Source organism: Chiroxiphia lanceolata, chromosome 7 (genome assembly GCF_009829145.1).
Source record: "Chiroxiphia lanceolata isolate bChiLan1 chromosome 7, bChiLan1.pri, whole genome shotgun sequence".
Lineage (NCBI taxonomy): Eukaryota > Metazoa > Chordata > Aves > Passeriformes > Pipridae > Chiroxiphia > Chiroxiphia lanceolata.
Genome location: NC_045643.1, coordinates 10,486,093 through 10,501,641, shown reverse-complemented (window position 1 = coordinate 10,501,641; position 15,549 = coordinate 10,486,093). Strand labels below are relative to the sequence as shown.

The window sequence follows — 15,549 nt, the reverse complement described above, 5'->3', positions numbered from 1 at the left end:
AAAATTTTTGAACTGCAGAAAAGATTCTGCTGGAGAGACTGAAAGTCTGAAATCTTCTGGGTTGCTTTGCAACAGCATGGTGACTCATGTTATCAGTGTCCCCAGAATGTTAGAGACCCTTAAGGATGTATAGGCCATCAAAGTCTCATGGCAGGGTTTGGCTGTAGCTGCATTATTTTCTTGCGAGGCAGCAATATCAGCCTGAAATACTTGAATTTTCTAAATCTTTTCCCATCCATTTACATGTGATGTACATTCCCATGCCTTCAGCCTTTCCCCCCAGCTCCCCCAAAAGTTAATATTGTGTTTGTAAAAATGGAGGAGTTATTTAAGTCTATCTTTTGAGTCTTACATTGAATATTCATAAACATTAGAATATTTCCATTCATTAGGATAACAGTTCCTACGGTCTCAATATAGAATTAGTAATTAATTGTTAAATTTATCTTTTTCTCGCATGAAAGCTGCCGTCAGCCTTACAGAAGGCAAGTGTTAAATGTGGGGAAAAAGAGCAGATAATTTTTCTTGTCTCTAGGAGATCAAAGTATTTGCCTTTTCTACCTCATGGGCAACTAAAGACTCAGTCCAGAAAAATATTTGTTTCTGAGGCCAAACTGAAGACTGTGAGGACGAGAGCTGATGGAACTAGGATCTGCATTTTCAGATAGGAATTCCTTAACTTGATTATTACCAAGCAGAAGAAAGAGCACGAGACATAAGTTACACAGCTTGACTTTCCCCTTCAGCTGGTGCTCGCAGTTAAACACTTTGATTTGCTCTGTGAAATACAGGCTTTAATAAAAGAATATATGAGTAGAAAGAAATCCTTGAAGCAGCAGATATTTTCTTGGTACACCATCAGCTTTTGTCTTGGAATGGTTGTAAGTAGCCCACAAAGTAAGTGTTAGTTCCTAACAGTTGCCAATATTGAATATTCCTGAAGTCAAGTTGTATCTAAATGTTTGGGTTTTTAACGGTTGGGCTATTTAAATTTAGGTGTACTCAGATGTGAAAACTGTAAATGGAGGGAATGAGCAGGAAGTTTGTTTTCTGTTATTATTCTGGTTAGACTATATCAGTGGAAGTTGTAGCCATTCATGTGCCTTACTCTCCCACCCAGGCACATCTCCAGCAGAACGTGGTGGGAATCCAAAGACTTCATTAACTTGGCTTCTGGGGTGTGTTAAAATCCTTCTGTAAATTCCAGCTATTCCTGTTAGCTGCTCAGTCAGTTTGGTGACAAAGGAAGGATACATACATTGATTTTCTGCAGCAGTTGCACTTACATGTTAATAGTAAGGAACTCTGTCTTAAGCATCACCTGATCTGAGCAGCTGCAGTTGATCTCAAAATTCAAATCCATTATCTCCTTTGAGATGTAGGCTCTGTTGAGGAGGAAATGTAGGCCCTTTTCTTAATGTGCCTGCATATGTTACATGTGCTGATATGATTCATTCAGTTCACTGTTCTAATCTTCGTGTACCTCAAGGCTCTGATCCAATAAAGCACTTAAGGACTAGTCTAACTTTAAGCCTGTGAAGGGTCTTATCAGTGTCACTGTGATCACTTGAACAGTTTAAGTATGCGTTGAGTGTTTTTCATGCTGAGGCCTTCTGTCCCAGATTTCCTGTTTGTTAGAGTCTTAATTTCTTTTCTCTGTACTTAAAACAAACAAAAGCATACAGATGCTAGTATGCAGCATCATCTTTTCTGTGAACTAAGATAGGTTACTAAAACAGTTTTCATAGAATCATAGGATGGTTTGGGTGGGAAGTGATCTTAAAAGATCATCTAGTTCCAACCCCTGCCATGGGCAGTGACACCTGCTCAGAGCTTCATCCAACCTGACCTTGAATACTTCCAGGGATTGAGGCATCCACATTTTCTCTGGGCAGCCTGTTCCAGTGCCTCACCACCCTCACAGTCAAGAATTTAGTCTCAGTATCTAATCTAAACCTGCCCTCTTTCCTTTTGAAGCTATTCCCCCTTGTCCTATCACCACACTCCCTCGTAAAAAGTCCCTCTCAAGCTCTCTTGTAGGCCCTCTTTAGGTACTGGAAAGAGTGTTTATCCCACCTCAGCATGATTTTCTAGCCATTGTTTACAGCTTATCTACTGTCTCTTACTGACCTTTTGTTCCTCTGAGAGCTGTACTTGAAGCAGGTCTGATTATTCTGTCTTAATGCTATTTGTAACCCTGTTATCATCTCTTCCCCCCCGCTTACTTTCCTTGCCTTGATAATGTATGTTGAGGTTTGAGGTTCTGCCAAGCCTTTCCCTGAAAGGACAGATTTTAGTCCTCTCTCTCTGTTTGTAGCCTTCAGTCTTTAGATCATTGCTGATTTACTTTTGTACTCCTGTTCCCACCATCATGTGACAAATATGTCTGTAGATGAAAAGATGTCAGGGCATGGGCCAGATGGAAAGGCAGTGGGTGATGTGAGTCTGGCTGCAGTGGTACACAGCTTTGAGGAGGATGCAGTGAGTGTGGTTGGACAGATGGGGAGATGCCTCAGTTCCTCTGTTTCTGTATCAGTCCTGTGCAGAGTCTAAACAGGAACTTGAGGATGTTCCTCCATTGAATTTCTCAACTGCATGCTTGTCTGCGGGTGTAGTGTGTGGACTTCTCCCTGCCAAACTCCAGAAAATGTTTCCTGTAGGACTCTCTGTGAAAGTGAACTCTGATTTGTGCCTGGTTGTGATAAATGGAGAAGTTTTAGGTTTTTTTTTCCTCTTGGAGAAATGAAGCTTAAATTCAGTTTCATGACTAAACCCAACTTGATTCTTGCTTAATATGATAGGACTTTGCATTGATTTTAAAAAGCGAAAGCTGAGAAAGCTTACAGAGTGTTATTCTGTTACAGGAAGGATAAAAATTCTAGTTTTCTGTTTAATGTCCTTTCATCTCTGTTATCAAATTTCCATCAGATTTACAGTTTACATAATATCTTTATAATCAATAAAGCACTGGGTAGCCTTGGTTCCTTGATACAGAAAATTGCTTGGTCTTGTGTCATTAGCATTTGACTGTTGCCAAAGTTGGCTGTGTTGCAAAAAGCTGTCACAGAATCTGTCACTGACAGGTACGATGGCTGCTACAAATACCACATTGTATAAAGAGAGCTCTGTGCATTGAAATGAGCAAACTAAAAACCCAAATAAAACTGATTCTGGTTTTGTATAAGTTTGATCAGTCTTAGCATATTTTTTGCCATGGGTAACCATAGGACAGAATATTTGTGGAAAGTCTCATATGCACTTGTACCTGTGAGAGCTGTTTTGTGGTGGATTGGGTGTTAGGAACTGAGCATGTGAGAGTCCAGCTTGTTATTTTGGTTCCTGAGAGGACTCTGCTGGATGGACACTGCTTAACGTTCTTTTAATTTGCCTATCATGTGAGGAGGTGAAGTTCTGTAAGATACCTTCCTCTCTGACCTGTGACAGCCTGGGTTTTATGTAATCTGTCTTCTGAGTGTTTTATGTGCATGCCCAATATGAAAGATCAAAACGCAGTGGAGCAGACTTTGAGGACTATATGCATTATATATATTTAAAAAACCATAAAAATGAAATTATTCTGGTTGATCAGTGGCTCTGTGCCTTTCAGTGTTGGAAAATAATTTTCAACCTTCAAATGACAGATGGTTCTGCTGCACTGATTTGTCCACGTTTACAGCATACTTCAAAGGTATTACAAAATAGCTTATGGTGGTTGACTTCTTGGTCATGTTAAAAGTGATATTTTATATGACAGGCTGAGAGATCTGCTTCAGGGACACTGGTAGGGTTTCTCTGTTGGTATTGTTTGCAGGAAGTGTTGAATTTGTTACCAGCTTACAATATTTAATGCTAGTAAGTTGCAATAAGTTTCATTGATAAGGTCTCTTAGAACTTATTTTTGTGGTTAAGAAACCAAAATGAAATTAACTTATGACTGGAAACAGGGATGCAATAGCACAATGAGCAGTATTAGCAGTTCTTGTGATTGTTGTTGCCCATGTTATAATGTTTTAGCAGTTTCTTTTGAAGACCTATGTTCTGCAATCATCTGAATAAAGCAATAAAAGAAAGGGGTTTTTTTAAACACTGTATTTATACCCCTTGAAGTTAGAAAAGAAAATCTTGAAAATGGACTCCTTAATGTGGAAAATTACAGAAATCAAATAAAAGTAGAGGTATTCCAGAAGTTATATATATGATAATTAGCAATTCTTCTAAGTTTAAAGATACAGATTTGACTAGTAGTATTTTCTTCTTTTATATTGAAAGGATCAAGGTGCATGTGCCCATTTTGGGCTGCTGTGCAGATAACCAGGCTAAATGGTATACAAGGACCTTTAGAGACTAAGAGGATTACATCTTGACCTTGGGTGTGGTTCCAAAAACCATTCTCCCAAGTTATCCTTCTGAAGACTCTGTATGTCTTGTATTGTTGGTGCAAACTGCATTACAAAGTCTGATATCCAGAGGTATCTCAGTTATGTTGCTGTGATACTTAAGAGTGGGAAAGAGACCCATGGATGATGCCTTTTCCTCATTTTAGATTTGATTTGATCTACCTGTAAACAGGTTATCAGAGTAAAGACAGTGTCTCTGTAAGGTGTGATGGAAACAAGTGATAAAGAAAAGCTGAGGATTATTGGGAGGAAATGTGTTGTTGAGATCTTGAATTTTGTTCTTTCAGTGAGATTGCATTTCTAATTGTAAACAAAACCACACACAGCAAATAAATATGTACAAATGCATTGCTCTTTAACATGAATGTTTGCACTGATTTGTGGTTTTGTAGGATGCTGAGAAACGAACTCCTCTTCATGTTGCCTCATTCCTGGGGGATGCAGACATCATTGAGCTTCTCATTTTGTCAGGTAAGGTGGTGACCCTCGCTGTTATTAACTGGTAAAATAGCTAATTTTAAAGCTACAAGGAATACCCAGCAAAGCACATAAAAGTGAATTTTGGGCAGTGCCTATATATTCTGAGTTTCATGGAGTTGGTTGCATATGTTGCAAGCTTAGAAAATATATTTAGATTTAGTGATACAATTATAAAACGTGCACAGTGACTGAGCACAATTAATAAAGTAACTAGTTTTTAACAACTTTTAAAGTATTCAAACTGACAGTATTTTTGCTTCAGAAACTTGCTGAAGTACGTATTTGAAATGTGGATTCACATCCTGGAGTACAAGCCAAGAATTCCTGTTAAGCAAAAATTATTATGGAATAATAGGAAAAAAGTTATAAATTAGTTTAAATGAATTTTAAGTGGTATTTACATTAGAAACATGATTCTAAGAGTCAGGAAGTTTATTTGGATGTTAGAAACTGTGCAGTAGGATGTATCTGAACAACAACAAAAACAAATCAAAAGACGTTTTCCAACTGTTGTAGTGGCAAAAAACATGATCAAAATATGTCAGAACAAAGCATAAAGCAGACAACTCTCAAGAAGTGCACATAATTCATGGCAAACTTCTGGATGTACTTGCAAATTTCAAAGGCAGTGTTTTTCTGAACTGGAGAACTGTAAGAATAAAGCTTATGTGGTTTAAGAATTTGAGATTGAAAGGAACCTTATGGTACAAATGTCTAAGGTTGAAAGCAACCCTGCTATATAATTGGTTTCACAAATTATTGGTCTGCCTCTTCAAATTAGTTGTGTATTTTTTTTAAAGTTATTTCAGAATTATCAGTCCTGTGACTGCAAGGCACCTTCTAATTTCCAACCTTGAATCCTAGAATAATTCAGGCTGGACGGGATTTCTAGAGATGACCTGATCCAGCCCCCTGCTTAGAGCACCAGCCAATTTCAAAGTTAAATCAGGCTGTTGATGGGTGCATGCAGACCACACAAACATGTATCTTTGGTTTACCAGTCTAACCACACCTGGAGAAGGCAGAAAATGAGAATTCAGTTTGTTGTAGCTATGTGTTTCCTCTGTTCATTGTGGGGGAATTTTTGGTTTGCCTAATTGCTTAATGGAGGTAACTGGTTGGACATGCATCATCCATCAGACTTTTCTGCTGTAACCCTGATGCCAGCAAAATAGTTGGAAAGAACATTGCTCCACTGACAGGTTACGTTTGGGTGGGTTTTCAATGTGCTAAATGCAAACATGATTTTCTACATTAGGAGGTAAGATTTAATAAGCTTCATCTGTACATGTGTTCTTGCAGCGTGTGTTGTTTGTCTCATACTCCTGTTCCATTGTGGTGTGAGAAGATTGAACAAGTAATTTCTTTTTGAAAGAAAAGAGAAAGTTTTGCAAGTAGCAGCACAGTCAACATCCTCATAAAGAGATAGGGGAAGCTGTTTTGCCCATTTGTCCCTTGATTCCAAATAGCATCCAGAAATGTCCAGGTGAACATTGTTGGTTTTGATCACATTCCTAAGAAGGAAGGAGGCTTTCTAGTGTTCTTCTGGGACACTTAGTTCCAGCACCTGACAACCAAAATGTCATCCCAGGGCTGTAGGGTTTGTCTGGTCAACAGCATAAAATGTAGGTGATATATCTTGGGGGGTTTTTTTATATATCTGAGTGTGAAAAACTTGTAATGTGGGCTTTTAAAAACTGAACTTTGTGTCAGTGGGACTGTGCTCGTGTTCAGTCTGCAGGAACTGTGTGGATCTTTCCCAATTAGCTCAGCATGAGTCAAAATTAATTTTGTCTTGCATGTTCTACCTATTCATTGCTCTTTAATATCTGATGTTCCATTGTTTGATGACTATGAGTACTTGTATCCAAGAGTGAGTTTGAAGGTTTCTGAGGTTTGGATGAGCAGGTTGAGTTGTTATAAACACCTCTTTGTGACTGTGATCTCTTCATGAACTAGGCTACAAAGACAACTCCAGCATCTTCCTTTGCTTCACCTCTTCATTCAGTAAACTGTATTAGTAAAAGCATATTATAAAAGATTAATCTGAACATAAAATTTAGTTACATAAGAAGAAAAACTTTCTTGTCTGACTTAAAATGAGATGATGTGTTAACAGAGGGAAGTGCAAAAATGCTTGCTGTTGATGTCAAGCAATAGTTTCAGCATGAGTAGAAAGTAGGAGGAGTATCAATTTATTGCATTTTGCACAGGGCTCAGGACAGAAATGAAATGCAGTATGCATGTTCTGATATTTGTAACCCATGAACTGGTGGCAGCACAAATAAATGTGGTGTCTAGTGAATAAAATTTCTGCTCAGGTTGTTGGAGACAGACCAGAAATGGTTTTCTAGGTAGCCACTGAAATGGAATCTGTTTGGAACTGATACAGCAGATAGAGTGCCAGATCCCTCAACTGGTATGAATCACCCCAGCCCATTAAATGTCAGAGGCAGATAGATTTACAGCAGCCCAAAGGTCTGATCCATAATCATATGGTTCAAACTTGGGAAATGTGCTGTCGTTTTGTTTTTCCAGGCTACATGAAAGCAGGGAACTTTGAGCACTTCTTCACCTCCTTTCTGTCAAAAAGGAGAAGGACCAGGGTAATCACCTCACATAAATGAAGCTCTGTATGATGACACAGTCATGGACGTGCAAGAACAACTGTCTGGGCAAACCCCAGCTCCATTCTCATCTGTGCCAGGGCCTCCCCTCATCCTGGGCTTTGAGCTGGTGCCTGGGGAACTAATGGTTGAGCTCAGTCCCTTACCCCTTGTTACCTACCAAGGCACTTGCCATCTTGGAAATATTACCATGCCTTACTAATCCTGAAAGCTCTGAGCTTCTTGGCAAGAAGGTATGGCAGCTGTCCTTACATTTGTGAGGGCCTATTGCTGTGCCTCATAGCAGGAGTTGGAAAGGTGCATGTAAATGATGACATTAATAGGTTAGAGTTTTCTTCCTTCATTGACCATCCCTAATTTTGGAGATTTAGACTGTGGAATCTAGGTTTATTAGAGACATGTGGATTTGGCAGATGTGCTGCATGGAAAACTGTACTTTGGTTATGGTAAAGAGATGTTAACTTTAGTCCTGAAAACCAGCATCGAATTATTTCAGATCTCACAAGAATCAGAAGGCAATTTCAGATTTATTTTCTCTTTTGGCAGAAAAATTTGAGAGTGAAAGATAGCAAAGATTACAAACCAGGCCTATTAAAGAAAAGTGGAACACAGGAAGTTTCCTCTCTTTTGATTTTATTGGTAACATTATATGTTATGTTGTCTACTTCAGCCTCCCAGGGCAAATCCCTACAGCTAAGCCTTTCCTTCAGGCTCAGGGGTATGAGCCCTCCCAACAACAAAGTGCAGAAGATGGGGCTGAGAAAAGGGTTTTCTCTGAAGAGTTTTTGTAAAGTGGACATTTTATGGGTGGATGGGTACTGTGGCGACCTGAAAGGATTTTAAGTGAAATCTTTAAAGCAACTTATATTTTCAAGGAAGACTGTACTATGAAGGACACCAAGTGTATATCAACCCTCTTTGTGCTTATAAACACACAGATTAATTCACAAGGTACTGTAGGAACTGCATTGAAATATTGTTAAGGTACTTGGTCCAGAGTAAAGAGAGGGACACTCAATCTCTGAGTGACTTTGAGGAAGTGTCATGGGATAGACTTGAAAATTTAAGCTTCTGGTTTTTGTATAGAGCTCATTGTAGGTGCATTAGCATGTTCTAGAGCACTTTACACAGTGCTTTCAAAGAGCTGCCCCTGGGCTATCACATAATGAACGCTCAGGTTCCTGGAGTGTACAGGACACCCTTGAAAATGTGAACATTGTTCACTGGGTGCCTCTGCTTGATCTCTCTTAAAATGGCAGGTATTTTCTCTCCCCAAAGGAGTGCATCAGTGTTGGTGAAATTTTCACTGCTATTAACCATTAACTGGAAGGAACTGCTGGGAACCCAAAAGCTGAATTTTGGTGAAGGAAATGGGCAGGCCAGGGAGAAAAGTTTTGAAAGGTCTCTTCAAGAAATGTGCAACCTCACTAAATGGACAACAGCAGCTCCTGTAACAGGCAACAGCTGAATTGTGTAGCTCCTTAAAAACAGAAATCAGAAACATATTCAACTGATGCATTGAATTAGATACATAAGAGCAATTTCACTGTTTCACGTAAAGAGACACAGAGAGGTAAAGAAAATTGTAAAACAGCTGAGAAAGAAAAGGCTGATAGCATGCTGGGTGTTATTTTATTTATACTGGTATTGTTTTCCTTTTATTATTTTCTTTAGCTGCTTTCTTGGCAAGTATTTCAGTTTCTCAGAGGGTAAGTGGATCAGTGAAGGGCATGAATAACTACTGATGGAGACACTTCGCTAAGTTTTCTAATCATCTTCATACCAATGCTACTGGAGTTGTTGAATACTGAGGAGTAATATATTTGTCATGCTTTGCTACTCCACACATAAGCCTTTCTGATTTGCAACCATCTGCTGCTAGGAATTAGTGAATCAGTAGAAATAAAGCCAAAGAAACCTTCATTAAGAACATGAGGCAAAACCCCAAGGCAAATACAAAATAAATTTCTAAACCCAAGAAGAGGTATTTGGTGGCAATCACTAGGAATTCATCTAGGCAGTTTGCATCCCCAAGACCCCTACCAGACCAAGTCAGGATAATCAAAGGTGCCTTGAAGGCAGGTGTCAGCTTCCTGATGGTGGAGAAGGTTGTTGCCTTACATATCTCTAGTGCAGGAAAAAGGCAGGATACTAATGTGTAATGGCCTTCTCAGGAAGATAAAATAAGCTAATAGCTTCCTTGCTTAGACAGATTTATTAGAAAACCCTTTGAAACTGCTGTCTTTTCTAAAGGGTGTTTTCCCAGAGGGCAAGTTGTACCACCAGGTTCTGAGGTGAGTTTGGAGAATTGCCTCTAATTGTTGCAATAGTTATGAAAGTGGCTTTCTCTTTCTTGCAGCCAAAAAACTGCATCCCGACTTGTGGAAATATGCAAGAACTTGTTTCTTCTCTGATTATCTAGCACAATTCCCAATAAACACTGTGATTCAAAGTCAAGCATCTTAATATCCCTGAGAATCAGCTCTCAGAAAGTGATTCTGATTCAGAGAGTGGGATTTATTAATTACAGGCTTTTGTACGCATTTAAGTTATGGTTCAAAATGAAGCTTAAGAATCCCTTTGTTCATCAAGTTCAGAGGCTCATCCAGGCTATGTGCATGACACTTGTGCTTCTCTGTGGTTTTTTTTTCTGCATGTGCTACTGTTCTCAGAATAGTGCTGCTACCTGCAGACCTGAAAGGTACAATATTTTAAAATTTAAAAAATTTTTAAAGTTAGTTTCCCTAGTCCTTATCAGTGAATTTCCTTTCTGCAGTTTCACATCAGTGAATAGCTTTAATATTTCCTGCAAACAAATCTGTTTTATTACACAAAGGTAGAGGATTCTTTTTTTTTTTTTTACTCCCTTTGGTCTACAGGCAACCAGAACCACTGTAGTTAAATATGCTTCCTTTATCCTTTTTCTCTGGCAAGCCAGCCCAAACCCATCCTCTTGTGCAGCTGCCTTTCTCAGAGTGCCCATTAGCACTGAACTGCACAGAAGGCAAACAGGTGGTCTCCTTCATCCCTCGCCTTCTGATGTTTTCTGAGTGACACTCACAGAACCTGATGTAATAAGTGCCCAGTTTTTTCCCCAGCCTGAGCATTTCCTGATCGTGTTTTCTTGATCCCAACATGATTTGCGAAGCAGGGAAGTGGTCATTTTTTAGTGTTCTGTCTGATGCAGCTGAAGGCAAGAGGCGGGTCAGGTTAGTTCCCTTCCTTCTATCTTCACACAGCAGCAGTGCTCTAAGCAAAGGGCTGCTCTCTTTCACTTTGTATCAGTAGATCTAAAAAAATGCATATAGGTAGACACACATATACATACATAACTCCTTGCAACAAATCTTACTTGTTTAGTGTCCTGTAAACAAAGCGATTCGTAAAAATAGTCCTACCCATCCATTTCCTTTCTTTCCGAATCACACTTCAGCTCCTATCTATCAGACATCTGGAAATGCATTTCCAAGGTGAAGAGGATGCCAGGAGAGTCCTGGGGAACACTGAGAGTGCCACATACGGCTCAGCTCTTGTTACTAGGAAGCAGCTGGGCAAGGCTTTTGGTGTCGCACCCAAGGTGTGGATGTAACCTCTGCTGTTTATTTGCAGGCGCTCGTGTTAATGCCAAGGACAATATGTGGCTGACTCCTCTCCATCGAGCAGTTGCTTCAAGAAGTGAAGTGAGTAAGATTTGATTACCCTGCTTTTGCACATAAGCTGCATGCTGGGGGGAAAAGCAAACCCTTGAGAGCCATGATGAGGCAGAGAGGGAAAGCATTTTCTGTGTACAGGGCCTGTAGCATTGCAACTGGAGGTCAGCTTTTACAAGTTAGTTATAGCTGCTTTTGAGCCTTAATGTGGATGATTTTCACCTTACTTTACATTACCACAGCAAGTCATACCATCAGCTGGAGTAGGCGACCAGGATTGGCGTGGGATAGAGTCGACAGTGGTCTACAGTGCCCACATCATCTTCAAGTGGTGAAATAAAGAGGAATAAATCCATGTGGATGTGTGCATGCTGTGCATGTGCCAGAAGGGAGTGGATGTGGATGTGATCCAACACACATTACATAGTTTGTTTTGGTTAATTGCATTTCAAGGCATCCGTTAGGTTCTCTGTTAATGCATTTGATTCATGCGTGAGGAAGGGTTTGCCCATATTTCTTCTACTTGACAAATAAAAATCTTCTGGCATCATGTTGTACCTCTTCTGTTGCTGTCTTAAAAAGGAGCAGCAATAACCATCAGGAATGCAGGTCAGGCATGACTGTATTTTCAACTGCACCATTATTCTTGGCTTTCCATTGTAGACCTCCCTGTCTACTCTTATCCTCCTAATGCTTAGTTAACAGTGAGCCCAACTGCAGACTGAATTGGCTGCTGGGGACGAGGGGAGGGGTTGTAAAAGAGACAGTGGGTGGCTGTCTTCCAGAGACTGATGGACTCGAATCACCTCCGTAACAGTCCCAGCGCTTGCCAAGCCTGGAGGCAGGAATCCTGGGCTCGCTTCTGAACTTGGGCATTGTTTGGCTGCTGGCTGAGCTTCCCAGCTGCTGGCATCCACTGAAACTCTCTGAAAGGAATATCTGATACAGTATGAATGCTGTAATGAAGCAAAATACAAAAAGCCGTGTTGGAAAACAAAGATCAGACTTAAACCTTAAAAAACAGCCACAGTCTTTCTGATGCGGGAATTGCAGTGAGCTTGGTTTCTTCTTTTGGATGTGTCAGAGTACATGATTTTTATTGTCAGCGACAGTCCTAACAGAAAATGTACGTCTTTCTGTGGGTTTGAGTCTCATTTTTAACTCTTTGTCAGCTGAAGCACAATGAGAAAGCGTGCTGGCAGTTGTGGTACCTCACAGTGAGTACCCAGGTGCATTAGTGAGGCAGCAGGGGAGGGCCTTTGATGCCTTTTTGTGGTCTGCTATGTATTTTATAAACACGTGTAACTTTCTTCTCCTGGCCTTTTTTCTTTGTTATTTATAATATAACTGCTATTTTTGGTAATAATTTTGAAACAGGATTTAGCATTTTTGAGGCTCTTTCAGTTCTGCTTTTTACTTTATTACACAAGTGAACAAATGTGCAGCTGCAATAGTGATAGTAGTAGATAGCAGGAGGTGAATTCATAGCTCACACTGATAGTAGGAGATGAATTAAGGGTCTAGGAGTTCACCAGTAGGACTCAGTGTAGTTTGTGAAGTTCTTGTGAGCACAGTTGCTTTCAGAATTATCACCAAGAAATTTTAAGTTTTGTTATCAACCTTTCACTATTAAGCTTTTACAGGATTCCAAATCTGTTTTCTTGAATCCTTTTTACGTGTAAAAAGCATGAACACATTTTTACTTATATCTTAATGATTTTTCAAGTGGGCTTCAGGGATTTAAATGTTTATTTACAAATTAACAACACTCAGGTGTGACTGTGTAGGATTGTTAATGGATGTTATCAGCTTTCAGCCTTATATAGTTGGAAAAGTAAAGATATTTCACTGCAATAATTTGGGATAGCTACAGACACTGACTGCAGAGGCTTACACCATAGCTGTGCACTGCATGCATATGTAGAAACTATAGGAATAAAAGGGGAAAGCTCATGCTCTCAAAAGCAATAGAATTAAAAGTTCTCCATAAGGACTCTTCACTTTTGATCCCAAAACTGATAGAGCAGCAGATTGTAACAGATGTAAACAAAACTGTGTAAATGGTTTTTTTGGTTTTATTTTTTCAAAGTCTAGATATTTTTAGTTTAGGCTTTTCAGTCCTTATTACTTACTTCTAAAAATTCTCCTTTAACTTTTTCTTTTTTTCATTAAAAGTGCTTGAATTTTCCTGCTGACTTCATGTCCCAGCTGAGTAGGTCTCCAGTGAATTACATTTAAATGACTTTTAAAATAGTAGGCCTGTAATTTAAAAAACAAAATCCTATTGAGACATCAACAGCCATATATCATTATTGATGCTGTAAGAGATGCAATGTCATTAACTGAAAAAATCTGTTAGAGAACAGTTTGTGAGATGGCTGTAGAAAATGAAATTGCTGAGATCATTTGAGGACAAAGAAATACTACTCCTGCTAATGTATGTACTGTTGATACAGACTGCAGGCTCTCTCCTGGGCCATTCTACACGTGAAAGTGCTATTTAAATATACTGTGTGCATTTGTTATTCATTAATAAAATTTTGCCTGGGCTTACCAGAAAACTTTTCAGTTTATGGAAAAAGAATAAGGTACTGTGTAGGACTAGGGCTCTCTCACTTACCAGATGTGAGTTGTATTTAGCAGACAAGGCTACTTGAATGCTACTGTGTCCCCAGTGGTTCCTTCATATTTTGTTTGTTCATGGAGAAAAAAGGAAGAAGAGACAAAATGTAATTTTGAGAAAAACTTGTTTTTTCCCCGGACTTGCTTAATGGCAGATGCATGAGCAGAAGCAGGAAAGAACTGATTGTGAGTTCTCCGGTGAGACAGACTCTCAAGAGAGAACAACACTTTTTCTTCCTGGGAAATATTCATTTTTAACCAACAAAATTAACCTTAAAAGATGTTGTTTGGTCTCAGGCTGACAGAATGGATACTGCAGTGAAGACCCTTGGCTTATGCTTAGCCCTTAGGGAGGAAAGGAATGCTAATGCTAACTTGGGGACACCAACGTTCTCATGTTTTTGCAAAGCTAAAACTTTGTTTTCACAAATTCTTTACCGTCTCATTTTTCCTGTTTATAAATACAACTAACAGCAATTTGCTGTTATTTTACTGTCCAAAATGACATGCTTTTCAGTTTATAAGTGATTCCTGTAACAGTATGTATTGGGATTGCATGTCAGGGTTCTGGTAGTGGGGGGTGTCAGGGGTGTCATCTGTGAGAAGCTGCTGGAAGCTTCCCCCATGTCCAACAGAGCCAATACCAGGCAGCTCTGGGACGGTCCTGCTGCTGGCAAAGGCTGAGCCCACCAGCAGTGGTAGTAATGCCTCAAATCAGTACATTCATTTCTTCGCTGAGAGCACAGTTCTGATGACTGTGGTACTGAAGCTTAATCGACTGAACAGGCGGGGCTCTCTTCATAGGCAGCTTTGGACATGTTCAAATCCCACTGGGAAATTTGGACTGTGAGGCCACTGCTCTAAATGGCAGCAGCGGTAATGTGTGCTCTGGCATTTGAATGAACAATGCCATTTCAGTACCCTGGGAGGTTGTTTTGATAAATGTTATTCTCCTTCCCTCCTCCTGGCCATGCGTGCTGTGCATGAGTAACGTGCACAGGCGTTGTGGCTGAGCTGTCAAGCAGGCGGGCCGAGCCTTTATTCCGACTGCTTGGTCACGCTGTGGCTGTGCTGCCGTTTGCAGGAGGCAGTGCAGGTGCTGATCAAGCACTCCGCCGATGTCAACGCCCGGGACAAGAACTGGCAGACGCCGCTGCACGTGGCAGCTGCCAACAAGGCGGTGAAGTGCGCGGAGATCATCATCCCCCTGCTGAGCAGCGTCAACGTGTCGGACCGCGGGGGCCGGACAGCGCTGCACCACGCGGCGCTCAACGGCCACATCGAGGTGAGCTGCCCAAGAGCCCGACTGATCGTGGCCTCACTGATTTGTTTTCCCATTTCATGCACTTGACCTGCTGTGGCTGCGTCTAGACTGCCCCCCCCCCCCCCCCCCAACTGTAACCCCCGCGGTTCCTGCAGCTCAGCTGCTTTCCAAACTGAGTGACAGGTTTCCTACCTGCGGAAACAGGACAGTGGCTGGAAAGCACCTGTGCAGAGCCAGCGTGCGAGGGAGATGTGCATGCAGACATGGAGAGCTGGCTGTGCCACTGCTTCCAGCTGCTCCAGAGTGTCCTTGGCTCTTTGTCCTCTGGACTGCCTGCAAAAATAAGAGTGGCAGATTGGAAAGAATGGAAAGCTGGTGGATTCATCTCTTACTGAAGAAATGTCCAGCTGTGTGAGATCCAGTCACTCGGCTTTTCTAATTAGTCTTCTAGAAAATGTGCTTCTGTTTTGCTACTTAGACAAGCAAACCCTTCTAGTATTATTACTGTT

General features: G+C 40.5%; 1 protein-coding gene across 16 annotated transcripts in view; it reads left to right on the top strand.

Annotated features, from left to right (window-relative positions):
* Window positions 1-15,549, top strand: part of ANKRD44 (ankyrin repeat domain 44) — a 135,565-nt gene that overhangs the window by 64,435 nt on the left and 55,581 nt on the right. For all 16 annotated transcript variants that reach the window (XM_032693982.1, XM_032693987.1, XM_032693977.1 and 13 more), the window contains exons 3-5: window positions 4,790-4,868; window positions 11,114-11,184; window positions 14,861-15,061. In XM_032693982.1, the coding sequence (XP_032549873.1) occupies window positions 4,790-4,868; window positions 11,114-11,184; window positions 14,861-15,061 (351 nt within the window). The remainder of the gene's footprint in view (window positions 1-4,789; window positions 4,869-11,113; window positions 11,185-14,860; window positions 15,062-15,549) is intronic.